The 22,116-nt window shown below is 41.6% G+C and overlaps 1 protein-coding gene across 1 annotated transcript in view; it reads right to left on the bottom strand.

The window, feature by feature from the left end:
* The window catches only part of akap6 (A kinase (PRKA) anchor protein 6), a gene marked incomplete at its 5' end in the record, with an annotated part of 140,620 nt that extends 118,710 nt beyond the window's left edge, over positions 1–21,910 (bottom strand). The window contains 9 exons of the mRNA XM_083892051.1: positions 4,566–4,847; positions 5,386–5,517; positions 5,617–5,763; positions 6,210–6,560; positions 7,504–8,151; positions 8,236–8,377; positions 9,358–9,467; positions 20,669–20,840; positions 21,690–21,910. Coding sequence (XP_083748177.1) covers positions 4,566–4,847; positions 5,386–5,517; positions 5,617–5,763; positions 6,210–6,560; positions 7,504–8,151; positions 8,236–8,377; positions 9,358–9,467; positions 20,669–20,840; positions 21,690–21,910 — 2,205 coding nt within the window. The remainder of the gene's footprint in view (positions 1–4,565; positions 4,848–5,385; positions 5,518–5,616; positions 5,764–6,209; positions 6,561–7,503; positions 8,152–8,235; positions 8,378–9,357; positions 9,468–20,668; positions 20,841–21,689) is intronic.
* Between the last annotated feature and the right edge of the window lie 206 nt (positions 21,911–22,116).

Below are 22,116 nucleotides of genomic sequence, written 5' to 3'. Positions count from 1 at the left end.
TATGTATATGTACGTGTATATAAATATTTTATATTTTTTTAATATATGTATCTGTATATGTATCTATATATGCTTTTTGAAATTTATATGTATTTTTTAAATATATATGTATAAAAACATACATATATGTATGTTTATATGTATCTAAATATATATAATTTTATTTTTCATATATATTTTTTTATAATATATACGTGCATATACATACATATATATGTATATGTATGTATATATTTTATATATTTTTTAAATATATATATCTATATGTACATATATATGTATCTGTATCTATATATTTTTGTTTGTTTTAAATATATATGTATATACATATATATATATTTTTAATATATATATAAATATTTTTAAATATATATGTATAAAAACATACATACATATATGCATGTTTATATGTTTCTAAATATATATAATTTTCTTTTTCATATATATATTTTATAATATATGTATATGTATGTATATATATATTTTTATATATTTTTTTAAATATATATGTATATGTATGTATATATTTTTTGTTTGTTTGTTTCAAATATTTATTTGTATATATACACACACATATATATATGTGTGTATATTTGCTAATAAACTTTCACGGAAGGAGTCGCACATTTTTACGTGACGTGGACGCGAACGACGGCCGCTGCGTTATATACATATGTATGTGTATATAGTATATATATATATATGAATGAGGACGGTGAAGGTCAAGACAACAGCGTCTGTGAGGGTCAAAGAGCGAGGATGGAAAAAAATAAGATGAAAAAACACAACAAAGTCTGGAGTAAAATATTCATGTCCCACTGTAAAAGACAGCAGGAGGACGGCAACAGAAAGACAAAGCAGCTGTGTATAATATATATGTATGTGTGTGTGTGAAAGAAACAAGGAATATTCCAGTAAATGTAAGCTTTGTTTAAAGATTTCTGCAAATCTCACAGTTAATTTCGATAAATTCATCCTCGTCTTTGTAGAAACGGTTAATCTGAGCCACAAAACCAAACTGTCAGTGATGAAACGATGAAGAAAATGTAGAAAAGCAGCCAAAAAGACGTGTTTTTAGCTTCGAAATGAGGCAGAGGTTAACATTTATATCAAAGAAACACTTGTTTGACATAATCTGCTTGTAAATCTCAGCCAGGACTGCCTTGAAAATGAGGTTTCTTAATCTCAATGGGATTTTCCTGGTTAAATAAAGGTCAAATTAATAACAACTATCAGTGAAAAGTATGAATCATAATCACAAATAATGACAATATACGTGAATTCAAAAAGTTTTTCTTCAGCAAAATAAAGGAAGTGTTTGGTTGTTATATTATTATTAATTGTACTGATATAGAATATTATCCAAAAACGCTTGATGACTCAAACTCCAGTGAAGTTCAGGAAGTGTTGACACACTTTTACATTGAACAGATACGTGGAAATAAATCTGAAGAAGAAAATAAAACAATGACTTGACTCTTTGTGATGGACCTCACAGCTCCATCACAGCGGCTGAATCTACTTTAGCTTCTTCTGGAGGAAAATTAAATATCACAGTGACGGCGAAAAACGCGACTGATCTCATCTGCTGTAAAAGAGACGAGTTCAGACGTGAGGTTCTCTTTCTTTCTACTCTGTTCATCTCAGCGCAAATCAAATCTACTCAACTCTGACAACAAACACTACCCTCCATCTCCTCCACCTTCTCCTCCTCCTCCTCCTCCTCCTCCTCCTCCTCCTCCTCCTCCTCCTCCTCCTCCTCCTCCTCCTCCTCCTCCTCCTCCTCCCTCTTGGTAGACAGATTATATTTTCTGTTCTGCTCCTGGATTTGATTCATTTCTGCTCCAGCAGTGATCGCTCGTCCCTGGACGGATGATTTCTGTGCGTGTGTGTGGGGTGTGGGGTGTGTGTGTGTGTGTGTGTGTGTGTGTGTGTGTTCAGCGGAGACCCTCAGAATGTCATCCTCCACACCGAGACAACTCCTTCCACTCCTCTCTTCACTTCCTCAATTAGGCAGCTCATCCATCGCCATGATTACATGCTGCTAATTAAGCAGCTAATCAGCTAATTACCCAGGAGCAGAGAGGAGCTGTGTGTGTGTGTGTGTGTGTGTGTGTGTGTGTGTGTGTGTGTGTGTGTGTGTGTGTGTGTGTATAAGAAAGCAGAGCGTGACTCCTAATGTGTGTTTGTCTCATTTTGGGCTGAAGCTTTTTCCTAAAATGCGTCACTTTTCTTAGATTTAAGAACGCTCGCTCACGGTGACTGAAGAAGCAGCCGGAGATAAAAACAAACATTAAGTTCAAATTAAGTCGATGATGACTTTAAGAACATGATCACGTCTTTATCTTCACTGTGAGACTGACGTTTGTAAACCACTCACTCTCCCACAACAAGGGACATAGAGAAAACCAGTGATTTTAGCTTAGAAGCCGAATTTTACAAAATAAGACGTTTAAAGTTAGTGATTGAGGCAGCAGTGGATCAACAACTCCTGTGAACTCCTGTGTCCCCGTGAGCTAAAATCACTGGTTTTCTCTATGGGCTTTGGTGTGGGAGAGTGAGTGGTTTACAAACATCAGTTTACACAAGGAAAAGTCTGTCTAACAGTGAAATAAAGGCGTGAACGTGTTCTTAAGATGTTGTAGACTTAGACTGACATAGACTTTGTTAATTTACTACTTTTTTAACATGCCTAAAATCTGTTTATAAACCACTCACTCTCCCACACCAAAGTCACTCACTCTCCCACACCAAACCCCATAGAGAAAACCACTGATTTTAACATTACAGCACACAGGAGTTCACAGGAGTTGTTGATCCACTGCTGCCTCCATCACTAAGTTCAAATAAATATTTTGTATAATTCGGCATTTAAAAATCTTCATTCAGACTTACATCAGTGACATAAAGTGACCACACGAGGCAGCAGAGGACCAGCAGCTCCTGTGTCCCTGTGAGCTAAAATCACTGATTTTCTCTATGGGCTTTGGTGTGGGAGAGTGAGTGGTATTTTTTGTTGTTTCTTTGTCCTCTCTTGAATATAATAATGAAGCAGCGGTGGAGACTCTGACATCACTGTTGTCCTCCACTTTCATTATCTATGCATCATTAAAGAAATATCTTTTAAACGAGCTCATGATTTGATCAACTTGAGTAAATTAACCTCGGGAGAAACGGAGAATCATTTCTCCTCGCTCAGAAAAACACGGAGCTCCGATTCCGGACACGGACTTCCTGCTTGTCAAACTGCTCCCAAAATCAACCGCAGAGCGAGGGACAGCTTCGACATTTCATCCGTCAAATCATCATCATCATACTGAATATTAATGCGGGGGAATCTCATTTGACTTTAGGAATATGAAGGACGCGGTGGTTCGATGAGGCGGGACAGACCGGGGTCACTGACCCAGAGTTCCCCCTCTTTAAATACTCCTAATTATCCTAAAATATTCCGACCATAGCGGCTGATAATCTTATTACGGCTGGTCTAATTCCGTCCTCGGGCTCCGGACACCAGATAAGACTCAGAGTTGACTGTTAAAGTAAAGCGTAATGACACAGTAAAGAGAGAGAGAGACGGAATGGTATCATCTGAAAAGAGTGAAACTATCATAAAAACCCTCTATTAGAGGCAGCAGAGGTTCTTTACTGCGATAATTAAACCAGCAGCAGGGTGAGGAGAATAAATCCCCAGAGCTATTGACATTTCACCATATTCAATACGACAGATATGACTGATTAGTTCAACGGGGGCGGCCTCATCAATAATCCGCCTGCCAATCAAACGTGACCTTTAGAAGTGGGATGATGAATTAACGGAGGCCAACGGGACGATCCGATACCAGACCTCTAATCCATCACCGCGGCTGGAGACACGGAGGCGAGGGCCAAAGTACGCAAATAAAGTCATTTTCACTTTTTTTCTACCTCAGAGCTCAAGTTTGCTCTGGTTCCACGCAGATATATGCTAATGCTAATGCTAGCTACAGATAAACAAAGTTACAATAAAAAAATCAGAGAAGCTAGTAGTTTAAAAAAAAGAAAGACTCTCAGCACCTTAAGGACAAAAAATGAAACATGGCTAAAACTGCTAAACACTAAATATGTTGTTTTTTCCCCTCCTTAAAATATATAAATAAAAAATATTTCAATTTCAATTTCAATTTGTTTTGTTTGTTGATTATTTACAATAAAGTATTCATATTTAGTGTTGTAACCCTTTAAATTCAATTTTTAAAGCAAAAGGTAGACATTGATATTGGTGCATAAGTCTTACTGTCATTTCTATTAAATAAATGCATTAAAATCAAGAAAATTTTAAGTTGTTTACACGCAGGTTGAAAGTAAACAGCAGAGAATATTCAAGAAAACAGATTCAGGTTTTTGTTTTAAGTAGATTTTGGAATTATAAGTAGATTTTGGAATTATAAGTAGATTTAGGAACTTTAAGTAGATTTTTAAGTCTTCTTTAGTGTATTTTTGAGGCTCTTTCATATAAAAAAAAGTCAAAGTTGTTGTTTTTTGGGATTTAAATGTGTGTTAAATAACTTTAGCGCAGTCCTCACCTCAATCTTCCTCCAGATGTCCGGGTCTTTGTCCTGACTCTGAATGTCATGCAGCAGCTCCTGAACCAGGGACACACCAGGTCCACGTCCACGTCCACATCCGTCCACCGCAGACGCCACAGTCACCTGCAGGTGGCGCGCCGCAGACTCCCTCAAGCCCTCGTCCTCTTCAGACTGCAGGTCACTGAGCGGGCCGGACTCGATGCTTTCGCCGACCGAGGGCGCGATGTCGCTGGAGGAGGTGGGGCTTAACCTGCTGACCAGGTGTCTTCTGTACGGAAGCTGAGGAGAGAGAGGGGAAGTGAGGGGAGGAAGTGTGTGTGTTTGCATATCTCTTAAGGAATAATCTTAATGAATTTTTGAAAATCAGGGAATTGATCCATTTGCCCTGATACACTTTGACAGAGAGCTGAGTTTTTTCAAAAAAACAAAAAGTATCTCGGAATTACTTGAAATCTTACACAGTAATAGTCGGTATCGCCCTGAACAAGGATCTGTTGAAAATATTTGCATATCTCTTAAGGAATAATTTTAAGGAATTTTTGAAAATCAGTAATTGATCCATTTGCCCTGATACACTTTGACAGTGAGCTGACTTTTTTCAAAAAAGACAACAAGTATCTCGGAATGACTTGAAATTTTACACAGTAATAGTCGATATCACCCTGAACAAGGAACCATTGATGAATTTTTGAAATTCAGGAAGCTTGATGCTGATTTGAGTCAGGTGTTTTTTTTGGAGCAGGGCGACATGTAAAACATGGCAGGGCAGCGTTCCCTGAGGACCAGGACAGTGTAAACACTGATGTATAAAACGTACCAGCGGAGGCAGAGGAGAAGAATTCTCGTCTCCACTCTCTGCGACGCAGCTCACGCTGTCTCCGACGTCCCAGTCCGTCAAATCCCAGTCGTCCACGTCCTGCAGAGCGTCCGGCTCAGAGTCTCCGGGTCTCTGCAGGAGAACATTTTTTAAATCTTCACAAACTCACGTTTAAAGAATAATAATCCCTTCCTTCGATCTTTTAATAAAGATTTAAACGTGTGCACAAACCAGCGGCAGAGAGTGAGCCAGACTCTCCAGCTTCATGGCGAGCATCTCCGTCTTCCTCAGCTGAGCGGGCAGAGCCAGGAACTCCTCTGACCCGTACCAGTGTTCACGGTCTGGACTGGTTTTCTGTGAGAGCTGTGAGGCCCCCTGCTGGAGGAGAGGAGACAACACACACAATTGAACTCATTGATAAGATTTGTAGGTAGGTTGTTTTGGATTTAGTTTGTAGAATATTTAACTTTAATTCCAAAAGCCCTTTACGGAATAAAACACACTTTGAAACGGTTGATATCACATTTCCACATCTCTTTTTCGTGGGTTTTGACTCTTTTATCGATTCAAATGCAGCAAATCTTTCCTTCTGTTTCTTTTGCCATGTTCCAAATATTAATTGTATTCATTTGAACTTAATGAGTAGGGTCTTTTAAATATTCTTACTGACTTTTATAAAAGTTAAGACTTGAACAAACTCAAAACTTCAGATTAAAAAGGAACAATTAGTGGAGTTTAAATTGATTTATTTTCTTTGTTTTCTTCTGTCCTTTTATATCATATCCTCAGAATCAGTCCGTCTCTTTCTGAAAAACAACCCTCACCTTCTGCTCCTGACGCTTCACGATCCAAACCGCCGCCATGCCGGGCGCTGGTCGGGGGTCCGACTCCTCTCCGGACGCCTCCAGGTCTGAGGAGAAGAGCTGCTCCTTCATGGGGGAGGGCAACGAGGAGTCGGACTCCCCCTCGCTGTGAGCGTGTGTCTCCTCCTGCGTCCTCTCCATTTGTTGCGATGTTCCATCCTGAGCGGCGGCGGTTGCGAAGGCGGTGGATGACGTGGCTTCACACGAGCCCCTCTGGTCGGTTGGCGCTCGCTGCACACGCCCCTCTGAGCGTATGGCAGAGGGTCTGGAGGTGGTCACGTGGTTCCTCTGCAGGTTTCGCCCGTTCATGACCTGTCGAGTTCAAAACGAACACGGACTCAGAAACAAACACGGCGAGAAAAACAAAATAAAGATCCAAACAGGATCTGCTGCTGTGGAGATCAATCATCGCAGGAAACAGGAAACCAGCTTTCATTTACATGTTACAAGTTTATATTCTGTAATATGAAGATCTGTTTGCTGACTTTAGTTTAATACAGTTTAAAAGAAGATAGGAAGGCAATAAGTTGTAAATATTCACTTGAAAATGTAATTCAATTTGTATTTAATGAGGGAAGATTAGCAGCCGTGATTGTGGAAGCTATTGGGAAATTAACTAATACATTTCTACAACTTTGAGACACATTTTCACGACCATATATTCTATGAAATGCGTCTTAAAAACAAGCAAAAATCTATGTAAGACACTATATTTGTATTAAAATAGTCTAGAGCTGCAACTAACGATTATTTCCGTAATCGATTAATCTGTCGATTATTTTCTCTATTAATCGATGAATCGTTTGATCCATAAAATGTAAGAAAATGTTAAAAAACATGTTGATCAGTGTTTGTCAAAGCTGAAAAATATGTCTTGTTTTGTCCACAAACCAAAATGATTGAGTTTTAATGATTTCTTTGTTATGTGAAGCAAAGAAACCAAGAAAATATTCACATTTAAGAAGCTAAAACAAACTAAAACAAATCTTGTTTTATTAATGAAAAAAGCTTCAAACCGATTATCAAAATAGTTAGCGATTAATTTAGTAATCGATTAATAATCGATTAATCGTTTCAGCTCTAAAATAGTCTCAAAAAATGACTAATTATGCAGCTCAAATGCACCAAATAGGAAATAATTTAATATGTAGAAGAATCAGTGTCCGCTCATGAAAAGGTGGTCGGTCAAATAGAATTATCTTCTTATTTTCTGTTAAATGACGGTGGGTAAAAACATTTACAGAAAGCTACAGACCTGCAGACTTTCGTAGGACTGCGACACGTTCTCTGGATAAACCGATTCCAGCTCTAGCCAGAACTTGGTGCGATCGGGAGGATCCACCAGAGAGGGGGAGCTGCGGCTCAGCTCAGCCTGGACCTGGAGTCCACGGAGCGGGTCGACTCTCCTCAAACCTCCCCGCGACTCCTCCTCCTCCCTCCTGGCGGCTCTCTTGGGGAGCGACGGCTGCGTGGGCGATACCTCGGTACTGTGGCTCACGCCGTAGGGCGGCCGCCGCTTGGCGCCTTCGCCGTAGCTCGCGCCGCGCTGCATTGTGGGTAACGGCAGCGCCGGGGAATGGTTGTGGTTTGCGAGATCGTCGCTGGCCGTGGTGAGTTCAGGTAAACTGCTGTGAAGGTCCTGGTTGGAGAGGGAGGGGCCTTCGGGTTCAGGGCGGGAATCTTGGGTTGGCTCCTCCTCCTCCTCCTCCTCTTCGTCCTCCTCCTCCTCCTGGGAAGCGTCGCAGTCGTCGGCCTCTATTCCCCGCTCCTCCGGCTCGTCTCCCGGGCTGTAGTCGCTCAGCTCAAAGGCGGTGATGCCGCAGTCTAAAGAGAAGTAGTCCTGGCTGCAGCGGATGGTCAGCTGACCGCAGTCGTCCACCTCCGTCAGAGCGTCCAGACGAGTCTGCGCCAACAACGATTCACCACGTTTACATGCTGCGATGAAGCTAAATGTGACATAAAATGAGGAGAATCAGTGCGGTGTTACCTGGTGCTGGTCCTGGCTGAAGGCCTGCAGGATGTCCGTCTGCCTGGTGAAGTTCCCGTTGGAGTCCTGCAGACCCTGCAGCAGACGCTCCTTCAGGACCAGGACGGAGACTCTGAGCTGGTGCCACAGCAGCTGCACCGTCCTGAAACCACAACAACCACAACAGACACACAATCAGAAAACACACAAACTGGAATCGGCAACTGCAGGTGTTAAACTCTGGTGTTTCCAGTGAGATGAAACTTCCTTTGTCGCTGCATGGTTTTTGTGTTTTTTAAAGCGGACTTAGACCGGAAGTTCCAATTAACGCTGTTTTTTTAGTGTGTATCTGCGTCATTACCTTGTTTATGAAGCCCTGAAGGTTCTAAACAAACAGTACAGCCACTGCTGAGAACGCTGTGTTGTATTGTAACCTCGGGGCTCAGCGAGATCTCAGAAAAAACCCGGTCCGGTTTACGTAAACAGCGGTTCTCCTGAACATCCGGACATCCGGATGTACCCGGTACAATACCCGGTCACTTCCGGGTATTGGCCAATCACAAGACAGTTGGGAAGGCTCTACGCTTGCTGGCCAATCACAACACACTCTGTCTTCTGGGGGTGAGATTTCAGTCTGAAATATCGCGGTCAGAAAAGACAGATTTCTATCGGCTCGTTTACAACAACTAGGAGGTTTTTGACCATAAACCAAGTTAATGTATGTAAGTAGACCTCCATAACTAACATATATGTGCAACAGGACCACTCTATGTGAGCTTTAATGTGTTCATGAATGGATGTATGTATTATTGTTTGTTTTTTCCCAGAAAGCAATAAAAAGATAGCTTTTGTAGCATTGGTGCAAGTTCGCCAAAAACGCTTTCTTCTTGGGTTTAGATCATAATGTCATTTCTTCTTCGTCCTGACCTTCTGCACTATTTTTGGTGGAAAAATAATAATAATAATATTAACATTTCAATAGGGTTCTTGCACAGACTTGTTCGAACCCTAATCATAAAAATAACTGATGAAGATATGAAAACAATACAGAGTCCATAAAAGCATTTTCTATTCTCTCTATTATTAAAATGTCCTCATTAGATAAGAAAGAAAAAACATGAAAGACTGCAGGAGTGCACTGACCTGATGTCGACGATGATGTTGACAGAGTAGGACAACAGTTTCAGGGAGAACTCCGTCTCCAGCAGAGCGTGGATCTGCTCCACATGGTCTGAGATGTCCTCACAGATGTCCTACAATAACACACACACACACACACACACACACACACACACTCATGAGCTGTGTGTGGAATAATAAATAAAAACAGTCAAAGCAGAAGTGACGATGAAAAGTTTTCCACTTTGAAACATGACTCAGGTTCATGTGGGAGCAGTTCCACGTTTATACGTAGAAAACATGTACAGGACGAGCGACCGATCACATTAGACTAAATTCAGACGCTGCACAGACAGACAGACTCTGAACTAAATTAACTGCAGCCGCGGAGACTCTCGTCTTCCCTGAAAACATGGCTGACAGTCAGGAAGTAAAATGAAATATAGATTTTAGCCACAGTGTGCAATAAAACCTCCATCAGTGTAAGTCCATGATATCTTCAAGAACATGTTCACGTCTTTATCTTCACTGTTTGACAGGAAAATGAAGTTTGTAAACCACTCACTCTCCCACACCAAAGTCCATAGAGTAAATCAGTGATTTTAGCTCACAGGGACACAGGAGCTGCTGGTCTACTGCTGCCCCGTGTGGTCACTTTGTGTCACTGAAGTTAATCTGAACAAAGGATTTTTAATGCCGAATAATAAAAAAATCAGTCATTGTAAGTTAGTGATGGAGGCAGCAGTGGATCAACAACTCCTGTGAACTCCTGTGTGCTGTGATGTTAAAATCACTGGTTTTTCTCTATGGACTTTGGTGTAGGAGAGTGAGTGTGAGTCTCGGGTTGTTTGCGCTGGCAGCGCCTCACACAACCACAGTCTAAAGAAAACATGAACTATTCCTTTAAACATGTAGGCTGAAAAACACGGCTCACGTTAAATGCTGAGAACGCTGAGAATTTTAAATGAAATAAAAATGGATTTTTTTTATCCGCCAAAGATATTATAAGCAGAACTTCAATGAGAATTGAATGAATATATTTGATGAATTTGTTATAACTGAACGACACGTGTTTTTGCTTTGAAAATAAATTAAAACTGATTCAAAGTAAAAAAATGAGAGAGTGGGTGACATGGTCTTCACCTCTAATGAGATGTTTTACATCACCATGTTGCTCTGTGGCAGTGTTTCCTAACCCTGGTCCTCAGGGAATGCGGCCATGCCATGTTTTAGATGTTGCCCTGCTCCAAAAACACCTGATTCAGATGAAACATTTTTAAAAAAAAATTTTTTTAAAAAGTTGAAACATAACATTTTTGAAAAAATATACACACATAAATTTATATATATATCATTTTATTTTTTTTAAAGACAAAAGTTGAAAGATTTTTTTTTTACAAAAGTTGAAACATTACATTTTTTATTATATATATATTATTTTTAATCAGACAAAAGTTTAAACATTACATTTAAAAAAAAATATATATTATTACTTATTTATTTATTTTTAATAAGTCTAAAGTTGAAACATAATTATTTTTTTAAATATATATATATTATAATTATTATATTTTTTAAATAAGACAAAAGTTGAAACATTAAATTTTGTTTATATATATATTATTACTATTTATTTATTTTTAATAAGATAAAAGTTTGGGCCAACGGTTGGTGTAGTGGTTAGCACTCTTGCCTTTGCAGCAAGAAGACCCGGGTTACTGAGTTTGAGCCACGTTTGGAACAACTTCGGAACAAGGGCCTTTCTGCAAGGAGTTTGCATGTTCTCCCCGTGTGTGCGTGGGTTTTCTCCGGGTTTTCCGGCTTCCTCCCACAGTCCAAAAACATGCGATATGGGGATTAGGTGAATTGGTCACTCTAAATTGACTGTAGGTGTGAGTGTGTGAGTGAATGGTTGTTTGTCTCTATATGTGGCCCTGCGATGGACTGGCGAACTGTCCAGGGTGTACCCTGCCTATCGCCCAATGTCTGCTGAGATAGGCACAATTCCCCCCGTGACCCTCTGGTGGAGGAAAAAGTGGTAGATAATGGATGGATGGAAGATAAAAGTTGAAACAAATATACATATATATATATATTTTTTTTTTTAAATATGAAAAGTTGAAACATTAATTTTTTTTAAATATATATATATAGTTTTTTTCATTATTATTATTGTTATTATCATTATTATTATTATTATTAATAATAAGACAAAAGTTGAAACATTAAATTTTTCTGGAAAAGTTGAAAGATGATGACGAGCTGACGTTTTATTTGAATCAGGTGTTTTTGGAGCATACCATGTAAAACATGGCAGGGCAGTGTTCACTGAGGATCAGGGTTGGGAAACACTGACCTGCCTGAACAACACAACACCTCCCATCGCTCTGAAGGTAAACGCTGCCCACCAAACTGACAGCCTGCCCACCGTGAGAGAATGTAGGTCACACACACACACACACACACACACACACACACACACACACACACACACACACACACACACACACACACACACACACACACACACACACACACACACACACACACACACACACACACACACACACACACACACACACACAGTGCCAGCTTGGCTCACACTGGCTTTGGCTAACAGTGTGAGCTGCTGCGGAACGATCCAAAATAAATTCATCACTACTGTAAGAGGAGGCTGCAGCCAGAACTGCTGGAACGAGGTGTGTTAACCTGGTGTTAACATGTGGACATTACAGAGACACACATGTTACTGTGTGTGTGTCAACAATGTGTCAACAATGACGCCTGCAGACAAAACAGGAAACAGTTTCACAACTCCACCAATCACATACTCAGACATGACTGTGTGCTGTGAGCGCCCCCTGCTGCTGAGATATGGAAGATATACAGTAGCTAGACTGACTTTTCCAACAGGAAACTGAAGTTTGTAAACCACTCACTCTCCCACGCCAAAGTCCATAGAGAAAATCAGTGATTTTAGCTCACAGGGACACAGGAGCTGCTGGTCTACTGCTGCCTCGTGTGGTCACTTTGTGTCGCTGTAGTAAATCTAAAGAAGGATTTTCAAAAGCCGAATTGACAAAATCAGTCATTGTAAGTTAGTGATGGAGGCAGCAGTGGATCAACAACTCCTGTGAACTCCTGTGTGCTGTGATGTTAAAATCACTGGTTTACTCTATGGACTTTGGTGTGGGAGAGTGAGTGGTTTGACACAAAGTTTCCTGTGGGAAAAGTCCGTCTCATGTTGAGATAAAATTTACACAAAGTGAACTTGAACTCATAGTTAACTCTCTCACACACACACACACACACACAGTTTCATCATCAAAGCCATGTGTCATGTGATTCTAAAACAGTGGTGAAAATGTCACCGTGTCTTTCAGGCGCTTCAATAATTCACACACAGCTTTCAAATGCTAATACGCGCGCGCACACACACACACACACACACACACACACACACACACACACACACACACACACACACACACACACACACACACACACACACACACACACACACACACACACACACACACACACACACACACACACACACACACACACACACACACACACACACTTTTACAGAGACCCCATCAGATTAAATTAACACCAAGTGTGTCGTTTCTATCTGAAGTCATTTGTTAGAAGATCTTCGGTCCAGTCGGAGTGTTGGGGAGCTAATGAGACCCCCGCTGTGTGTGTATGTGTGTGTGTGTGTGCGTGTGTTTGTGTGTGTGCGTGTGTGTGTGTGTGTGAATCTTTTCCTGAATTACCGTCTTTTCTGACCTGATTATGCTGCATGTTAGTAGAGATTTCACTGAATCAATTAAATATTAAATAGTTAATTTACTTGTAAATAACACACACACACACACACACACACACACACACACACACACACACACACACACATACAGGTGTTCACAGTGCGCTCACGTACACTGAAGACACCAGCTGTCAATCACAGAGTGCATACGTCCAGCAGAGCTCTTTAATTGCTTTAAGTCCATGTGAAACACATGAACTGAGGCTTCAGGTCCAATCGCGTCTCACCCTCATCACAGCGAACATCAAGCTCTTCAGAGCCAACGCCTTCAAACCGCCGGCGACAGCTTGGCCTCGACCGCAGCCATTCGCTCTAATAACCTTCACCTCCTTCATCACCTCCTTCATCACCTCACAACCATCAGCACCACAGTGTTTTTACCTTAGAGATCAAATACTCCTGTGTTCCTGCTCCCACTGGACTATTCAAATGTACAGCTTCAAAGAAGAGTGCAGGTCTGCTGCTGCTACTGCTGCTGCTGTTACTGCTGCTGCTGTTACTGCTGCTGCTACTGCTGCTGCTGCTGCTGCTGCTGTTACTGCTGCTGCTATTCCTGCTGCTGCTGTTACTGCTGCTGCTGCTACTGCTGCTGCTGTTACTGCTGCTGTTACTGCTGCTGTTACTGCTGCTGCTGTTACTGCTGCTGTTACTGCTGCTGCTGTTACTGCTGCTGCTACTGCTGCTGCTGCTGCTGTTACTGCTGCTGCTGCTGTTACTGCTGCTGCTGTTACTGCTGCTGCTACTGCTGCTACTGCTGCTGCTGCTGCTGCTGCTGCTGTTACTGCTGCTGCTGCTGCTACTGCTGCTGCTGCTGCTGCTGCTGTTACTGCTGCTGCTGCTGCTGACACTGTTACTGCTGCTGCTGCTGCTGTTACCGTTACTGCTGCTGACACTGTTACTGCTGCTGCTGACACTGTTATTGCTGCTGCTGCTGACACTGTTACTGCTGCTGCTGACACTGTTACTGCTGCTGCTGCTGACACTGTTACTGCTGCTGACACTGTTACTGCTGCTGTTGCTGCTGCTGTTACTGCTGCTGCTGCTGCTGCTGTTACTGCTGCTGCTGTTACTGCTGCTGTTGCTGCTGCTGTTACTGCTGCTGCTTCTGTTACTGCTGCTGTTACTGCTGCTGCTGCTGCTGCTGCTGTTTCTGCTGTGATACAAAGACTTTTCTTGTTTTCTCTCCCACACAGAAACAGCTTTTGACTCCAAACTGACTTATTTATTTCAGGTTGCGTTGATAATTAATGAAGAGGTTTGAGTGTTTTTTAGTCATCAAAACTATTGTTCAGATTCTAAAATGTGAACATTTTCCACTTTCTTCATTAAAACAGAATCATTTGAGAACATGACGGATGAATAGACGGTGAAAACAGAACAGGGAAACTGATGTGAACACAAACACAAGTTCAAATCCTGGGAAAGTGGAGGGAAACACTGAGCAGGAAGAAGAAGAAGAAGAAGATGAAGCAGCAGCCGGTGTGTGACGACTACAGACATTTGTTTAAGCTGCTCATTATTTGACACTTTTGTTCAGTTTTTTATGAAAGTAAAACAATTTCCTTTGATAAAGAAATTCCTAAACACCTCAATATTCACTGAGAGTGAATATAAAGCGTGGTCCAAATCAAACTGCAGAAGCAAACTTTCACAGACAAATCAAACGTTCCTCCTTTTAAATCAGAACATTGTGAAGCTCAAACACCTCTGACACATTTCAAACATCAGACTCTGACGTTCAACTTTATGAACAAAGAGGTGATTTGACGACAGGACGTTATTTATCTGTGCTTTAGAAACAAGTCTCTTACCTTTCACACAGTCTGTCCTCTTTCTCCTCTTTCACATCAATTTATGTTTATGACTTTTCCAAAAAATGACAAGATGTGAATCTGCCGCTCGGGATAAGCAGTTACAAAAGATCCTCACACACACAAAAAAAACAGGAATTAAAAGTCCAAAAAGAAAAGGTCAGAGAGTTAAAGTTTGTCTGAAGTTAAATCAGCGAATGAGTCTCAGCAGAACACACACACACGCTGTTACTGTCTCTCTCCATGTGGGAAATGTGACCCTGTGTGTGTGTGTGTGTGTGTGTGTGTGTGTGTGTGTGTGTGTGTGTGTGTGTGTGTGTGTGTGTGTGTGTGTGTCTGTGTGTTGACCTGCTTCTTGAAGGGGGTGTTGGGGAGAGGAGGGGTGACAACAGTTGGGGAGGCTATTTTAGGACCAACCTCACCCACTCACTCCCCTCTCACTTAGCCACACACACACTCTCTCTTACACACACACACACATTACTTTCACACCATTAGTCATCAACTGCTTTGAAAGCTCAATCATTATTTCAGTGTCGTTTCTTTAAATAATTAAACATATTTTGGACCAGATAACAAATCAATGAATCAACTCTGAAAATAATAAAATAGCAACACGTGTTTTGTACATTTTCTATATGTATATATATTATATATCTCAATAAAAAGATATATCAGATTATTGTGTTTTATATATACATTTTAAGCCAAATCTGACATATACTGTACATAATATTCAGTGTATTATTATTATTATCATCATCATTATTATAATAAATATAATACAACCCCTGATCCCGGTCACTGTGGACTCAACTGACACTGTGTGTGTGTGTGTGTGTGTGTGTGTGTGTGTGTGTGTGTGTGAGACCCCATGTTGCATCACCACTGGATTGTGTGCCATGTTTGCTGACACATGTTTAAGACAGGCTTCATGTCATCAAATATGATTAATAATAATAATTATTATTATTATTATTATTATTAATAATAATAATTATAATAATAATAATAATAACTCTGTGACCTTAAACTCCAAATAACAATTTTGCCACTTTTTTAAGCTGAAAAATGACAGAAACATGAAAATATTCACATTTAAGAAGCTGAAAAATGACAGAAACGTGAATATATTAGAAACTATTAATCGACCTAATTCTAAACCTCAAAAAAATCCTTTAAAAATGCAAGGACAAAGTTGTCTCTCTCTCTCTAACACACACTCACACACACACACACACACACACACACCCCCCCCCCACACACACACACACCCTCCCCACACACACACACACGTCAACAGTGCAGCAGCTGCACACTGTCAGCTGTGTTAAGGTCAAAGGACACAGGAAGACAAAGGTTGAGACCATTTCCTGGAAAAGTAAACCTGTTACATCAGGAAAATAATAATAAAATAAAGTCATGAAGTGAAACCTGACAAACTCTTTCCCTGAATTTAGTTTTACCACTTTCATATCTGTGTGTGTGTGACATAGAGAGCAGCAGCTCCCTGGATTCCTGCAGACGCAGCTGCAGCGATGACATCAGCGGACGGAAATACACCACGACAGACGGACGCTGCAGCTCCTCCACTCTGTTTAAATAAAGATTAGTGGGACACGCCCATCACGCTTACTGTAACTGTTACTGAAGGTGTGCGTCGACAAAAAGACGCAACATTAGGGCATAAAAAACGCAAAAACAGGAACTTGAAGTTTTCCCACACCAAAGTCCATAGAGTAAACCCGTGATTTTAACATCACAGCACACAGGAGTTCACAGGAGTTGTTGATCCACTGCTGCCTCCATCACTAACTTACAATGACTGATTTTAGTGAATTCAGCTTTTAAAATATTTAATTTAGACTTAAATCAGTGACACAAAGTGACCACACGAGGCAGCAGAGGACCAGCAGCTCCTGTGTCCCTGTGAGCTAAAATCACTGGTTTTCTCTATGGGCTTTGGTGTGGGAGAGTGAGTGGTTTACAAACTTCAGTTTCCTGTTGTTAAAGTCTGTCTAACAGTGAAATAAAGACGTGAACGTGTTCTTAAGACGCTGTAGACTTTAACTGACAAAGATTTTATGACAAAAGTCCTGTGTTAAGAGAGTGAGTTTCTCAGTGACAGCAGTAGAGGGCGCTAGAAGGCTTATTAGGGTTCGAGCACGACTGTCAGGAAACCTATTGTAGTCGTTTTAATCAGAATACTTTACTCATCCCTGGGGGAGAGAATTGTGAAACTGAAAACTGGGATTTTCAAATTCTACGACTCAGAAGTGTAACAGACTCGCCCACGATGTTTGACTGACATCATTATAAAGGGTTTTGATGGTTATTTACTGAAATGTGTACAGAAAAAATATAACACTTTTGTTGTGTTTATGTTAATATATAGAGTAAAATCCTTCTGCATCTGTGTGTGTGTGTCTGTATCAGTGTGTGTGTGTGTCTGCGTGTGTGTGTGTGTGTGTCTGCGTGTGTCAGTGTGTGTGTGTGTCAGTGTCAGTATCAGTGTGTGTGTATCTGCGTGTGTCAGTGTGTGTCAGTGTGTGTGTGTGTGTGTGTGTCTGCGTGTGTCAGTGTCAGTATCAGTGTGTGTGTATCTGCGTGTGTCAGTGTGTGTGTGTGTCAGTATCAGTGTGTGTGTGTCAGTGTGTGTGTGTGTGTGTGTGTGTCTGTATCAGTGTGTGTGTGTCTGCGTGTGTCAGTGTGTGTGTGTGTGTCTGCGTGTGTCAGTGTGTGTGTCAGTGTCAGTATCAGTGTGTGTGTATCTGCGTGTGTCAGTGTGTGTGTGTCAGTATCAGTGTGTGTGTGTCAGTGTGTGTGTGTGTCAGTGTGTGTGTGTGTGTGTGTGTGTGTGTGTCAGTGTCAGTGTGTCAGTGTGTGTATCAGTGTGTGTCAGTGTCAGTGTGTGTGTGTGTGTCTGTATGTGTGTATCTGTGTCTGTATGTGTGTGTCAGTGTGTGTGTGTCTGTATGTGTGTGTAAGTGTGCGTGTGTGTGTGTCAGTGTCAATGTGTGTGTGTCTGTGTCTGTATGTGTGTATCTGTGTCTGTATGTGTGTGTGTGTGTGTGTGTGTCAGTGTCAGTGTGTGTGTGTCTGTATGTGTGTGTCAGTGTGTGTGTCTGCGTGTGCCAGTATTTCTCTGTGTGTGTGTCAGTGTGTGTCTGTGTGTGTTTATGTGTGTCAGTGTGTGTCTATGTGTGTTTAAGATTAAGATTAAGATTCCCTTATTAGTCCCGCAATTGGGAAATTCCAATTACTGCACCCGTGAATTAGTGAACACACACAGCACACAGTGAGGTGAAGTAACACAGTGTACGGGTTAGTTTGTACTCACACAGTGAGTACAAACTAACCCGGAGCAGTGAGCTGCCTGCATTCAGCGGTGCTCGGGGAGCAGTGGGGGGGTTAGGTGCCTTGCTCAGGGGCACTTCAGCCGCGGGCTGGTCGGGGATCGAACCGGCTACCTTGCTGTCGCAAGCTCGACAGCAACTGTGTCAGTGTGTGTCTGTGTGTGTCTGTGTGTGTTTATGTGTGTCTGTGTGTCAGTGTGTGTCTATGTATGTTTATGTGTGTCTGTGTGTGTGTGTGTGTGTGTGTGTGTGTGTGTGTGTAGCCTCTCCCACTCAGAACAAGCTCAGTACATTTTCCATGCAGCTGTTACACACACACACACCGCCTGCAGCCCAATGTTAAAAATGACTGAGAGGCTGGCTCACACACACACACACACACACACACACACACACACACACACACACACACACACACACACACACACACACACTAATGTACACAGTAACAGTGGTTGCATCACTATAATCGTGTCCTACAGTGTCTCTGAGCCAAGGTCAGGTATAGAGAAAAAGCCCTGCAGGCAAATGCATTATAAATATGACAGAGTGAGGAAGAGGACGGGGATAAAGAGACAGAAACAAAAGCAGGGAAAGAGCAGCGAGGACAGGACGATGAAGAAGAAGAAGACAAAGAGACCGAGGCGGAGACGATGGAGACGGATCACCGCGGGCGTGAATATGATTTCAAACGGCAGTCTGGTGATCCGTCTGCTCCCAGCTGCCCAACACCACGTCTGCTATTAGGTCATAAAAGCTCAGGATGGTGGAGTCTGGAGCAGATGGACGCACAGATGGCTCCACCTGCTCATACTTTATTTAACTAAATCACCATAAACACGATTTTTAGTCAGGATTATTCATTTCTTCACATACGGCGATAATTTCGATAATCGATGAATCTGTTTGAATGATTTCTTTGTTGTTATACAGAGCAAAGAAAGCAGAAAATCCAAACTAAAACTTTATTATTTTTACTGCGTGGACAAAACAAGACACTTCAGATCATCATCTTATCCAGATTTAACAAACGCGGATCAATAAATCCTGACATAGTTTGACATTTTATGGACCAAACAACGAATGAATTCATCTAGAAAATAACAGTAAACATACTTTTTATCTTTAAAATCATTCATTTAACTGCAATTATTAGCTTTTATTGTTATTATTTGGTTATTATTTGACTTTTCATATTCATGCTGACTGATACTAATAATCCTCAGTGTTGTAATATCACACTATCACCACAAGATGGTGCTGTCAACCAGGGATTGAGAATCTGCTCTGCGCTGACTCATCTGTATTTATTTATATTTCTTAAGTTATGAGATGATTTTCCCCTGATTGTATTTGATTTATTTATTTATTTAAGCTGTTTTGTACTGAATTAAATCAGTTACTTTAACCTTTTCTTCAAGTTTCCCTCTTGTTCCAGGTATAAATGGATTTATTCTGTGGTCATAAAGACGGCAGTAGATGAGTCTAAAGTAGATCCTCGGCACAAATAAGTTGATTATTTATTGTCTTTTTCCATTTTTATATAAAAGAGACAGGTGGTAAAGATTGAATATGAAGGAGAAATGTATTATTTTTTAGAATTTCTTACTGTCTGTGACTTTCCTCTGATTGTTTTCTCACCACTAGAGGGCGACAACAATCGCTGCACTACTTTCAAAGTGACTTAACATGAAAACCAGTGCAGTGTTATTATTTATTATTTTGTTCTTTCTAAGGTTTTTGGTTGAAAAGAAAGAAGAAAAAGAAGACCTGGTTTTCCTTATGTTGTGGAGACATACATCACATTATTATGGGGACAAACAAAATCAAGTCCCCATAACATAACATAAATGACTACATTTTAAGGTGTTTTAAAGTTAGGCTGAGGTCAGAGGTCAACCCTAATTAACCCTAACCCATAAAAGTCAATGTAATGTCCTCTGAAGTCATGGAAACCAGTGTGTGTGTGTGTGTGTGCACAACAAAAAGCATCAGCTGATAAAACAAACGGACACAGACTGAGTCAGAATGACATCACTCACACACTCACAATGCTGTCGTTGTTATTTTGACACACACACACACACACACACACACACACACAGAGACACACACTGACACACACACACAGACACACACACACACACACACACACACACAGACACAGACACAGACACACACACACACACACACAGTGCAACGAATGATGCAGCCGTAGCAGAACTCACACACAGGACTCTGGCTAACGAAGAGATAAAGGGTCATTACAGTGACGCTGGTCTCCTCTGAACAAAGTGGACAGTGCAGTGAAGGAGCAGCAGTGTCAACATGTTTACCTTGAGCTGCACCAGGTGGACGTCCACGTGTCTGTTGTCGCCGTCTTGTCCCACAGAGTGTGTGAGCTGAGTGACCCGGTCGCTGGTCGCCCTCAGCCACGTCTCTATCTCGGGCAGGTGGAGGACGACCTTCCAGTCGGCGCCCGTGTGGAGGGGCGGAGGTTTCTTTGACCTGCAGGGACAAACGAGACGTTAGGCACTTAAAACGACCTTTTTAAATCTACGACGTCTTAAGAACACATTCACGTCTTTATCTTTAACTGTTAGACAGACTTTAACAACGCGAAACTGAAGTTTGTAAACCACTCACTCTTCCACACCAAAGCCCACAGAGATAATCAGTGATTTTAGCTCACAGGGACACAGGAGCTGCTGGTCTACTGCTGCCTCGTGTGGTCACTTTGTGACACTGAATTAGATCCAAATGAAGATTTTCAAAAGCCGAACTCATAAAATAAGATGTTTGAAGTTGGTGATGGAGGCAGCATTGGATCAACAACTCCTGTGAACTCCTGTGTGCTGTGATGTTAAAATCATTGTTTTTCTCTATGGGCTTTAGTGTGGGAGAGTAAGTGGTTTACAAACTGAAAAAACTAAGTAACAAATGTAGAAAACTATTAAAATCTACATCAGTTTAAGTCTACTATATCTACATCACATGTTCACATCTTTATTTCACTGTCAGACAGACTTTTCCTTGTGTAAACTGAAGTTTATTAACCACTCACTCTCCCACACCAAAGTCCATAGCGAAAACCAGTGATTTTAACATCACAGCACACAGGAGTTGTGACACAAAGTGACTACACGAGGCAGCAGTAGACCAGCAGCTCCTGTGTCCATGTGAGCTTAAATCACTGGTTTTCTCTATGGACTTTGGTGTGGGAGAGTGAGTGGGTTTCCTGTTGTTAAAGTCTGTCTAACAGTGAAGATAAAGACGTGAACATGTTCTCAAGATATCTTAGACTTTATTTTTTAATGGTTTTAATTCACTGTTATCATCACGTGACGTCATGTTTACCTCCTGGTGGAGTCTCCGGCTCCAGGGATGAAGCCTCCGCTGGAGCCCGGCGAAGAGGCTCCGTCCTGGGACTGACGATGGTCCGGGTCCTGGCTGTGAGGGGCGGGGCTCACGGAGGCGCCGGTCAACTCCAGGGTGGGCGTGACAGGCGTGACGGAGGTGAGCATGGGCGACGACGGCGGCTCGGGGGCCGCGACGGGTGAGAGAGCTACGACGCTCATGGTGAGAGAGGCGACGAGAGGCGGGGCGTGCGGAAGTCCTAATATGGGCGGGCGAGCGTCATTGGAGTGAACTGAGGGAGAGAGAGAGAGAGAGACGTGTCGAGGTCAGTAAACATGAAAAATTATTCACGGACAGAGGAGATAAGGAAATAAAAGAAGGAAAGGAAGGGAGGAAGCAGGGAAATAAGAAAGGACAGATCACAGTG

Source organism: Microchirus variegatus, assembly GCF_963457635.1.
Source record: "Microchirus variegatus genome assembly, chromosome: 7".
NCBI lineage: Eukaryota > Metazoa > Chordata > Actinopteri > Pleuronectiformes > Soleidae > Microchirus > Microchirus variegatus.
This window is presented reverse-complemented; position numbering and strand designations above follow the sequence as displayed.